This window comes from Lygodium microphyllum, chromosome 23, assembly GCF_053477565.2.
Source record: "Lygodium microphyllum isolate KBCC chromosome 23, Lygodium_microphyllum_v1.1.10, whole genome shotgun sequence".
NCBI lineage: Eukaryota > Viridiplantae > Streptophyta > Polypodiopsida > Schizaeales > Lygodiaceae > Lygodium > Lygodium microphyllum.
Window position 1 is genome coordinate 106,906,608 of NC_141157.1, and position 12,428 is coordinate 106,919,035.

Consider the following 12,428-nt stretch of genomic DNA (forward strand, 5'->3'; position numbering starts at 1 on the left):
TAGCTCCACAATATGTACATTAGCCAATATAAATACTACCACTTCCTCAAGTACAACTTCATAAATTGGGACTAACCCAAAACATGTAAGAGCTAGTTGCAAAAGTTGCAATGCAAGGACTTGAGAACAAATACTTCATTCATAGCACAATATGCAAGATTAAGTAGCAAAGTATATATAGGACACAACACAAACATTGAATGAAGAATAGAGCAACATAAAAGAAGGGGCAATTGAAAGATGAAGAGACATTGAAATCAACTAGCCATTCGAGGATAATTTAGAGGTAAGATAGAAGCAATAATAGAGATTATGCATAAGGTGACAATAATAGAGAGAGCAATGATCCTTAACAAAGATGCAAATTTGCATGATATAATAATCTCCAGGGACATCCATTAAGATGTAAAAGGCACTACTTTTTGAAGAGAATAAACTTGATTGACTAGTAGGAGAAATTGATACTTGCTCTAAGCTACCCTTTTTTGTTTCCATTCACTAATACAAAAAAATATGTTGAAGTTAGAGTACCATGCATACCACACACAAGAAAAAACACGAACATATAATGTAATTAAATTGTTCCACAATACAACACAACACTCTCTTTCATCAAAGAAGACAATTTAACTAGACTCAACTACACATCTCTTCCCTATCCTTCACACCTTGGTTGTGATTTGAGCCTTGATGGGGAAAAGGTTTAATATTGCCAATTTGAACCAAATTGAAGGGCAAAAAATACCAGTTGGAAAATTTTCATGCTCTTAAAAGTAAGGGTATATAGTTCCTTATTGGAAAACCTATGGTCTATCCATGGAAATTTGGAATTATATTAAAGGCCATGTGATGTGGCATATTTACTTTCAAAGAAATGAATCTCTATTCTAAGGCAACTTTTTCCGCTTCTATTCCTCACTAAGATGGTCTCTTATTTTGCAAGTCGATACCATGGAGTAAGGCATCATCAAATACTTCATGAAGCAAGACATCTTATAGGTCGATACTCTAAAGCAAGACATCATCAACACTTCACGAAGCTAAGTAAAAAAGAGAGGAATATCACTTAGGACTTGAATAGCCCCCCCCTGCGCTCGCCATGATGTAAGCCCAATCATAGTTTAGCACTGTTGACCTCCTATGCTACGTTAAAAATGCTGCTTCAAACTACTAGTCCTCATGTTATTCCCTCTACTATTGTTGGTCTTTGTATCTGATTATCTATGCTAGGTAGTACAATGTTGATGTTGAACAATGGTACTCTTGAAACACCAAGCAAATTCATGCAAAATAGCCACCAGACATCTAAGCACCATCGACTAGTCATCACTCTCAAAATAAGCACTTTCTTATTTATAGGGAGATCTACAATAGAATCAACAAAGATCTAAACACTTGTTTAGTAATATCAAGGATGAACTAGGCAAGTAATCAAATACACTTCATTGGTATGCTTCAATACATTTAAAACAAACAAAAAATTACTCTAACAACAATGTTCTCTGTGGAAGTTTAAGTAGAGGCAGTCCCATGAGAAATCCTCCTATTAGCGGCTCCACATATATGTAGCTTTGCAAATACAAATACTAACACTTCCTCAAGTACAACTCCATTAAGTGACACTGACCTTGAACAACATACTAACACTTCTTCTAAAACATCATATGCAATATGAAATAGCAAAGTACATATATGACACACTATAAACATTAAATGATAAATAGAACAACATAAAAGAAGGGGCGACTAAAAGATTGAAGAAAGACTTTCCTTCGAGGATAAATTTGAGGTCAATATAGAAGCAATAATAGAGATCATGCATAAGGTGACAACAATAGAGGAGGCAATGATCCTTAACAAAAATGCAACAATTGCATGCTACAATCATTTGTATGGACATCCACCAAGTTTTAAAAAGCACTACTTTTTGAAGAGAATAAACTTGATCAACTAGTAGGAAAAAAATTATACTTGCTCCAAGTTGCCCTTTTTGTTTCCATTTACCAATTCAAAAACAATATGTAAGATTTATACCATGCACACTACACAAGACAAAGCCCATGAACACACAATGCACCTAAATGGTTATACAATACAAAACAACATTCTCTCTCATTGAAGAATACAATTTAACTAGACTTGATGACATGTGTATTTCTATCTTCCATACCCTCATCATGATCGAAACGTTGATGGGGAAAAGATTCAATACTGAAAGTCTTGAACCATAGAGGAATGCACATTAAAAATAACATTTCAAGTCAAATGGGTTATTGACATAAATTTGATATTGTATTAGAGGCCATGTGTTGTAGCATATTTGCTTCAACAAAATATAGCTTTCTTTTGAGGCAACTTTTTCCTTGCCTATTCACATACTAAAATGGTCCCTTATTTTGCAAGTTGATACTATGGAGCAAGGCATCATTGAATACTTCAGGCATTTTGAAGGTTGGTACTCTAGAGAAAGGCATCATCAAGCACTTCTTGAAGGTGAGAACTACATAAAAAATACTACTTCAAAGTACTAGGGCTCATGTTGTTCCATCTACTATAGCCGTCGACTGGGGCGCACCCGCGGCCTCCATTTGCTTCCCTCCCAACAATTTCAAGCACTTTTTAACTCTCTTTTCAAAGTCCTTTTCATCATTCCCTCGCGGTACTTGTTCGCTATCGGTCTCTTGCCCATATTTTGCCTCGGATGGAATTTACCACCCACTTAGGGCTACATTCCCAAACAGCCTACGGTCTTTATATTTGCATGTCTATGCTAGCTAGTACACTTCTAATGCTAAAGAATGGTACTCTTGAAACACAAAATTCATGCAAAACAACCATCACAAGCCTAAACACCATCAACTAGTCATCATTCTCAAAACGATCACTTTCTTATTGAATAAGGAGATCTACACTAGAATATATGAAGAGTAGAACACTTGTTGAGTAATATTGTAGGAAATTTGGGCAAGTAATCAAATATACTTTTTCATTACGCTTCAATACATTTAAAACAAATAAATATTTACTCTAGCGATAGTGTTCTTCTCGTAACTTTAGGTAGAGGCAGCCCCACAAGAAACCTTGTCCTAGTAGCTCCACAGTATGTACCTTAGCCAATATAAGTACTTTGCTTCCTCAAGTACAACCTCATCAAGCAATACTAACCTTGGCCAACTTGTATAAGCCAAGTGCAAAAGTGGCAATGGAAGGGCTTGAGAACAAATACTTGATCTATATTGCCTTTTTTGGTGCAACTACATAACTTTCCAATTTTGGAACTAGGTTAAACCACACTTGGAGTTTGGTATTCAATTTGGCAATGAGATGGTTGCATGCATTTTTGGGGGAATGTACGCCTTTGGGTAGGCTTTAGCAACTTACTTTTCACTCCACCAAGGTTACAACTCTTAGCACTATGTGAGAGTCTAGGAACCATAGGCTTTTTGACAACTCTTTAGTAGATATTTCTTGGTCTAGAGGAGCCTTCAAACTTAGATGGCTTGGGGGCCTTTTATGCATCACAAGTCGTTTGGATAAGGAGGAGCTAACGAGGTTATTTTCCCTATTGTAATAACTCTCTCCCAATATGTAAATGTTACAACTAATACGTCACTATCTATTAGCGTCTAAACTACCATGCACACCACACATGAGCAAAATCTTGAATATACAATGGATCTAAATTGTTCTACAATACAACACAACACTCTCTTTCATCGAATCGAAGAATACAATTTGACTAGACTTGATTACATGTGTCTTCCTATCTCCCACACCCTCATTATGATCCAAGCCTTAATGGGGAAAATGTTTGATATTGACAGTTTTGAACCATGGAGGAATGCTCATAGAAAGTAATAGTTTAATGTGATTGTACCAATTGAAGGACCAACAATATCGGTTGGAAAATTTTCATGCTCTTAAAATTAAGGGTACTTGGGAAGCCAATGGTCTATCCATGTAAATTTGGAATTGTATTGGAGGCCATGTATTGCGGCATATCTGCCTTCAAAGGAATGAAGCTCTATTCCGAGGTGACTTTTTCCTCTTCTATTCGCTCACTAAAACGGTCCCTTATTTTGCAAGTCGCTACTATGGAGCAAGGCATTATCAAACACTTTAGGAAGCAAGGCATCTTGCATGTTGATACTCTAGAGCAAGACATCGTGATCCAAGCTCAATCAAGAATATGACTTCCTTTGCTATGTTAAAAATGCTACTTCAAACTACTACTCCTCATGTTCTTCACTCTACTATTGTTGGTCTTTATATTTGCTTAATGCTGAACAATGGTACTCTAACATATGTATTCATGCATTTAGCAACCTTACATTCCTACACGATAGATTGGCCGAGAGACTTGTGCTATGGTTGTTTTCCACATAGGTCAAAATTAACTTTTCCTCTTTTTTGGGCATTCTCATTAAAAAAAGTAAGGGTACATATCTGGAGGATTGAGTTATAGAATTGACATTTCACATATAGGTTTTGAATGGCAAAGCAAGCTGTGAGACTCGAGAGCTTGCTGTTACTTTCATTGGCAGAGGAAAAAAGGTTTTCCCTGACCACGTGTGACTGCCTGAGATCTTCCGAACTACGAGCAATACGCAACGCGAGGAAAGAAACATGGGCCTATCAGGAGTAAGTGAGCAGGAGGAGGGGAGTTGGCGACACTACCGATGGGAGGGGGAGAGACTCCACATCGGGGCGATAAAGGCGGCTTTTTCCTAGTCAAAAGGGTGCAACTGTTGGAGAGGAAATTGAACCGGGGGCCCTAAATTCTAATGGTCAAAATCCAACACCCCCCAAAGTAAAAAGCAAAAAAAAAGAAAAGAAAAGGCCTTTGATGAGTCGTGCCTTTCCTTCCCCTCTTACCTGCACTACCTAAGGGTTCCGCCCTTCCGCCATAGCCACGGAGCTTTGGCTTTTTGTTAAAAGATATTGTCATCATCCGTCAACACCGTCACTCTCCTCCTCACAGGTCTGTTCCACCTGCTAGTTTTCCCTCTCTCTCCCCTCCGAACTGTATTTCTAGGGTTTATACTCCTGTCCTTTCGACTTCCTCAAAAGCTTTGCTTGCCGAACTTCCATCAGAATTTATCATTCTTTCTGCAGCGGATAGCAGTCAAGCCACGAAGAAAATTTTGCCGTTTTCAGAAAGCTTCAACGCTTGAGTCTCTTGCTCGCGAACGCGAGCTTCGTGTGCATCTCCTGCTTGCTCGCTTCATCTCACTAACCATTCCCTTGCATTGTCTTGTGTCGGTCAATGCGCGTCTCCTTGAGAAGCGAGATGCGGGCGTCGATAAACCTGGCCGGAGCTGTGCGTCGGCACAACGACTGGCTCCCGCATTCGACGATCACCCTCCTTCTTGTGTACAGAGCCGAGAAAAGGCCTCTGTCCTCTTCCGCCTTGCGATAGCCAGCTCTACAGGGCCTTTCCTTCGTGAGTGGAGATGCCGGCTTCCACAGGATGGAGCAAACCGGAGGACCTCGTGGAGAATCTTAGCTCACTTGACACGACTGCCAGACTCAAGGCTCTTCGGGATGTCAAGAACCAGATTATTGGCAACAAGACCAAGAAACTTTCGTACATCAAGCTAGGGGCTGTACCTCGAGTGGTGGAGATACTGGCCAGCGACACAGAGACACCATTGCTGGTACAGTCTGCTGCTGCTGTTGGGAGTTTTGCATGTGGAATTGAAGCTGGTGTAAAGGCTGTTCTGGACAGCGGTGTTCTTCCACATCTTCTCAGGATGCTTTCCAACGGAGACAGCAAGGTGCAACTCCTGGACTATTATCACATTTCAAAACTTATCAGATGTCACAGGTGTCAGCCTACATTGCAGTATTGTTTGTTTCATCGGAGGGAGGGATGGATTCTACTGTATTTATGACATCTCCAAATGTTTGTGAGAATTACAAATGCTAGTTCCAAAGTTGTTTTTGCAAGTGTTCTAGTTTTTTGTAATATCATTGTGTGAGGCAACTCTGTTAACTTTGGTGCGGGAGAGTTTCTGTGTACAAGAGAATTAGATTGGGGGAGAACTGATTGATTATGAGTTGCCAATTACAATGTAGAGAATGATCCAAACGTATGTGAAAGACAAACATGGATACTCTGTGGTGGGATTGTTTATTCCATAGTAAATAATGTTAGTATGAAGTAATGAAGGAAAAGGATGCAGATAAAAATCACTTGATGACAATTGGCCTTACATAATGGACAGACCAGAGAGCATAGGTCATGCTCTAAGCCTTAAGGACCTTTGAGATTCATCTGATCAGCAACACCTTGCAGATAAAAATCACTTGATGACAATTGGCCTTACACAATGGACATACCAGAGAGCATAGGTCATGCTCTAAGCCTTAAGGACCTTCGATATTCATCTGATCAGCAACACCTTGCAGCCATCCCCATGATGCTCAATTAAATCTTCATTTGTTACTTGGTTTGACAGCTCTCAATAGGTTATAAATTACCACTCTCCCCCAAACCTTGTTCATAACAAGATCTCATGTCTTGTGGCCATCCCAGCCTTGCTTTCAGCTGACGACTTCTCTATGACAGCAAGAGTCATGAACTTTGACATGCTTTTCATTTTTGGAGTTGGAAGTCAGGTTGTGGCTTATAATGGAAGTATTAAGCTTTGAGCTAGATGGCTTAACATAAGTAGGTGAAAGTGCCATTCTAAAATCTTTCTTGCTAGTCCAACAAGTCAAGCACGAGCATGCATTGCATTACCATTTGATTACTTGCAACAAGGAGACAAAGTAGGACACTAGTTCATATGTGGATTTGGATTTGTTTGCTAAATTAAGATTTTTTGTATTAAACTCGATAATTTATTCTTTGCTATTTCAAGATTTGCTATGCAATAAGTTTTATTTCATTGATGTGTTTACACCACATCCCTTCATTTTTGACTTGCTTCCTCCATTTTCTTGTGATAAGGAGTGCAAAAGAGAACGATGGCTGTTCTACAGGGGGTTTTTTGTTGATGTTTGGGTGTTGTTGCAACATTGGTAGGTCTATATGTACTCCAGCCTATTACCTATGCAAGCGCACTTTGTGGTGAATTTCACATTGTTGGAGTGTGGGAGAGTAAGACTTCACTTTTGCATGGTCTTATTGTTGGTTATTCACTCTATCTTGTCATGTTTCACCTTGGCATAGATTATCTTCACATCTTGATGCTGCTCTTGCCATGGTGCTATTGCTACTTGACTCCAAAGTGGCAACTACCATGGTAGTTAACTTTGAAGAGATACTATATAGTAGTTAACTTTGAAGAGTTATTGCACCATTGCACCTCTATATTCATAGCATGCTTGCTAAATTTGCTTCATTGGAATGCAATTATTTTGTTGGGATGTAGACAATTGAGTTAAAGCCCCTCCTCCATGTAGAAAAGCAAACACACTTGCCACTGTTTGGAAGCCTTGGAACAACTACATGGAATGCAATCGTTTCATTGGGATGAAGACACCTAAGCTAGAACCCCTCCTTAGTATTATTAAGAGAGAGAATGGTGCGTTCATTGTGGTGATGAGAGTCATGCTATCTTGATTTCTAATTTGTTATTTCAAAGGAAAGATGGGCGGAGTTTGTAGCCAAAGTTGGAATTCTTAACCAATTAGGAATAGAGCAATTAGGCATTCTTGGCCGTAGCAATAGTAGTGATAGTGCTATAGGATAGGTAAAGTGAAAAGGATGGGTAGGTTGGGGGAGTGGAGTACACTTGGAAATTCATCTTAGAGTGCCCACCATGCGTGCGGGAAGTGTGCACAGTGGATCCAAAAGTTGGAATGGATTGGTTAGACATCGGCATGGTGATTGCATGAGTAGTCCATGGAGAAGAAATAGCGACGTGTGGGGTAGATGATGGAAATCCTTGTGTGGGAGCAACCCACATAGTGTGTTACGGCGCATCATAAGTGAGGATGAAAATCCTTGCGTTTGAGAGACCGATAGATGGGGAGGTGAGTGATTGGGGAAAGTGAGGGAGATACCGATCATTGCCATCCCGGGGTAAACGGATGTGCTCATTTGCGGGAATCTTGAAGGTATAATGTTAAAGTATCATTCACTCGACGATAGTTGTCATGGGGTGTAGAGAAAGAAAAGTAACAAGGAACAAAGACAGAAGATTCAATTCCTAGTGTGTTGGATACAGAAGTGGAGTATAATTCAAAATTACTCAATGAAAAAGAAAGAGATTTGGGAGATGTGGGTGGAATGGGAGGGAATTGTGAAAGAGAAGTACCAACTCCATGCTTAGAAGAAATAAAATATATAGTTCTAGGTATACTTGTAGATGTATATTTACATCTAAAGTCTCCTCTATTAAAATTGACATATTGAAAATTATGTGGATCTTGCACACCAATAGGAGAAATATGGGAGAGTTTGGATTCATATGACTAAAGGGGTTATACGAACTTGACATTGGGCTTGGCTGAGATAAAGAAGATGGTTTGCCCGTTGTTTCGAATACTATATATCCTCCTTGATTGGAGAGGTGACTGGCTCACCAATCAGCTTGGATGTAGTAAAAAGAGTTGGTAGGAGGGAGGTAAGTTCGATCGTACTTGTTGTGCATGAAATTTTCAAACTCCTCATCTATCATGAAGTCAAGAAAAGGAGAAGAAAGTGAAGCATCATCTTCCTTAGAGTCCATTCTCCACAATACCATAGGATACTCTTAAAAATAGTACCGACTTTGATACCATGTGAAGATATGCTAGGGTTTGCATAGAGAAAACACAAAATGTACGAATACAATTGAAACACAATAACTTAGATAGTGAAACCAACCTTCCTTCTTGGAGAGGGTTGTAAAACGTGATCAAGTACTCAATTACAGTAATTAACGATTAAACATTAATTGAAATACACACTTTACTATACTAAAACATTCTTGGACATTAGACACCTTGTTGGCCCCAAATTGGTGCCCCTTGTGGTATTTCTTTAATTTGTATTGCAATTCGATGGAGCATAATTGAGATTTCTTAATCTCCTCTGCTGATCCAAAAGCCCCTTCTTGTCACGGCCGATCAGCAAGTCTTTGGGCAATTTGCCCATGAATTCCAACTGTTGATTTCAGTGTATGATGTCTCTAACTGCTGGCATGATTGAGAACTGTTGAGAATAGCTGAGAATTTTTGAGATAAACAGAGCATGGGTTGGAGAAGGTGAGAGAATGTTGAGGAGTGAGAAAATTTTAAGTTTTCACATAGAATACCCCTAAGACTGCTGGCTGTCTGTTTTGATCAGCATTTAATGCAGTTGCATGTTGCTTGCTGTCTCTAGAATGCAGTTGCCAACCCCAGGGGAACACCAAATCGCTGTTACCTATCAAAAATAATATGTATGCTTTGATACCATGTCAAAATAAGTGACAATGCGGAGAGATAGTAGGGTTTTCGAGGAGTAATACAGTGTGCACGACAAACACGAGAAAGAAGGAAAACTCAAAAACACAAGAACATGGTGATGATGCATTGAGTCATGCTATGAGAAGAAAAGTTGATGTTGTGGAATGGATTGTTGCATTCATGATTAAACATTGTAATGAACAATGTTGCATAAGTCCAACAAGCGTGCATTGCAAAGACACAAAATATGCACTAAACTTTAAAGTCTAAAGATCCAAGTTACAAGAGCTCCAATTTCCAAGTCAATACTCTAAAGTTCTAAAAGGCTAGCCGCTAAGTGCTCTGATTCATGGAAGATGGCTCCACTGTGCCTGAATGCTCATCTTGCTGAACAACACCATCACCATCACCATCACCATCACCATCACCATCACCATCATCATCTTTTTCCCAATGTATAAAAGAATTAGCTTTTGCAACTGATATGTACGAGCTAGCAAGCGAAGATTGGAGCTCACATAAACTAGGTCATTCTTCATTGTACCAAGACGATTTCTCTTCTTTGAGTGAATGTGATTGAATGAGCTCCATAGTCGCTCTAAACAAGAACTAATTGTTTGGCTAAGAATACGAATAGCCAAACTCTGCAACTTTGGAGTTTTTGCTCTGTAGTCCTCCCACCATAAAGCAGCCCCAATATTTTTCCTGTCCTCTAGTGCATCCTCTGTACCAAACATCCCTAATGTTTGCCGATACACAGAGAGCTGATTTTTAATTTTGCGCCTTGCAAGGAATGTGTTCCAAGCCTTGACCACCTCAAGGTCTCTTTCTTGCATCTTTCCTTGAAACTCAAGATCAAACACATATGCTGCAGCATGCATAGGAGTCATACTCATTCCATCTGTTGATGCATAACTCCTTGATCTGCTCATACCTGTCTGCATTTGGTTTCAAACTCTCCAACCTCTCAATCATGTGATCCATACCTTCATAGATCTTTCCAATGCATGGATCCATGCCATCTGCAAGCCTCAACATGTGCATAATAGGATCAACCATTTGGTTGGTGCGATTCACTTCATCCCAAAAATCTCTATCAGAGACATATGCATTACATAGCACAACAATAGTAGTGGCAGCCCCAGTCCAATTTTCATACTCATCACTAGCAAATAGCTCCCTAATTGCACCTTTGCAATAGTGCAATTGAGCAAGCATAAGAAAGTTATATGCAAATCGTGTATCCGAGTATTTGAGAAGTTCTTTGTCACTTTTTTTGCGAAACTCAGCATGCAAGTATTGATGATTACATATAAAGTGATAATCTTGTTGCCTTTCGCAACAAGAGATGCAGTCCATGGCAAGTCCCCAATATCCTTCAACGAGTTATTCAAGCAATGCGCCATGCATGGACTAAAGGTGATGTGTGGATACATTGCCATTAAAATGTTTCGTGCTGCCCTATTTGTAGGTTCACCATCTGCCACAAACTGCACTACATTTTCTGCCCCAACAGCCTACACTGCCTCGCACCACTCAGATGCCAATACATCTGCACTCTCTCTAGTCTCTGAAGCATCATGACTACCAATGAAGTATACATCCCCACTAGAATATGCGACAACACCATGTATGGACCTATGGCGTGTGTCACTCCATCCATCTGCTATCAATGTCACTCCATTTCTTGCCCATTGATTGGGAATATTTGTTGTTGCAATCTCTATGGTTGCTTTCTCCTTCTGAAGCAATGTAGTCTTGATAGTTTCTGATGAAGGGGGTTTATTTGTGGGTCCATACTCTGCAGTCTTTGTCACCATATTTAAAAAATAAGGTGACCTGGCTGATTTGAATGCGATATGGTCATGGTAAAAAAAGTGTGCCACTGTTGCATCTGCTTTCTCTTTTTTCTTTGGTTCCCATGAAGTGTGCAATGAACTTTGTCTAACACCACGACCTGCTACCACTGATGGCCCATGAGAAGGCTGCATAGCCACTAATCCTGGTGGTCTTCTGCATGAAGCACCATGCCTTGCTGGCCTTGGAGTCCATGTTGTTGGATCCACTGCTATTTTTGGCATCCTCCTGGCATGTGAATTCCCCATAGAAGTGACTATGCAGTCAAGTAGCTCGTGCCTTTTCTCAAAAACGCACTCCTTTTCCCTCGTCATGTAGAAGATGGGATCTCACTTTATCAGCCCCACTAGTGCGAGCATAAGTGCAAAGTTTGCATTTCCAAGGGCGAGCCCCTCCACCTCTCAATGGCACCCTTGCATCTACCTCATCCCACCATGACCAAGTAGTGCTTCAACTTCGTCGAGTTGTTGACGAAGTACCTGTTGAGGATGATGAAGATCCCATAGATGTCAATGCTGCCATCTATATAAAAGTGACAAATAATTAGTAAAGTTCAATGAAATTGCAGAAATTTGCACCAAAATTTCAAAATGGATGTGTTAAATGTTTGCTAAAAATGCCTGAAATTTGGTGCTACTTTAGCCTGCATTCCTTTTACTGAAAATGCCACAAATTTGGGGCATTCCAGCTTGCATTCCCTTGCTGAAAATGCCCCAAAATTTGGCATATTTTCAGCTCCCAAATTTGGGGCAGTGACTGATTCAAAATGCCGCAAATTTGGGGCATTCTAGCCTGCATTCCCTTGCTGAAAATGCCCAAAATTTGGCGCATTTTCAGGTCCCAAATTTGGGGCAATGATTGATTCAAAATGCCCCAAATTTGGGGGCTCTTTTAGATCTTGGGATGATGGATCCCAATGCCCCAAATTTGGGGACATTGCAACCAAATTTGGGCCCCAATCCTTAAGAAAGCCCCAAATTTTGGGGCAACTGCCAACAACTGATCCAAAATGCCCCAAATTTGGGGAAGTTAATGGTCCTACTGAACAAAAATCAGTATTGACTAGAGAAAAACTTCGGTTGGTGCTTGATGCGAGATTCGTCACCTGATGGCGTGCGGGAGTTGGGGGCCAGGCAGGCGGGAGAGACAAGTTGGAGCAAGCAAGTGGGGCAGGTGGGGTAGGCGGGAGC

At 40.2% G+C, this 12,428-nt stretch overlaps 1 protein-coding gene across 2 annotated transcripts in view; it reads left to right on the plus strand.

Moving 5' to 3' along the window:
* Positions 1 to 4,839: 4,839 nt before the first annotated feature.
* The window catches only part of LOC148016592 (ARM repeat superfamily protein), a 38,733-nt gene continuing 31,144 nt past the window's right edge, over positions 4,840 to 12,428 (plus strand). For both annotated transcript variants that reach the window (XM_087663839.1, XM_087663838.1), the window contains exon 1: positions 4,840 to 5,777. In XM_087663839.1, the coding sequence (XP_087519965.1) occupies positions 5,454 to 5,777 (324 nt within the window). In that variant the 5' untranslated portion in view covers positions 4,840 to 5,453. The remainder of the gene's footprint in view (positions 5,778 to 12,428) is intronic.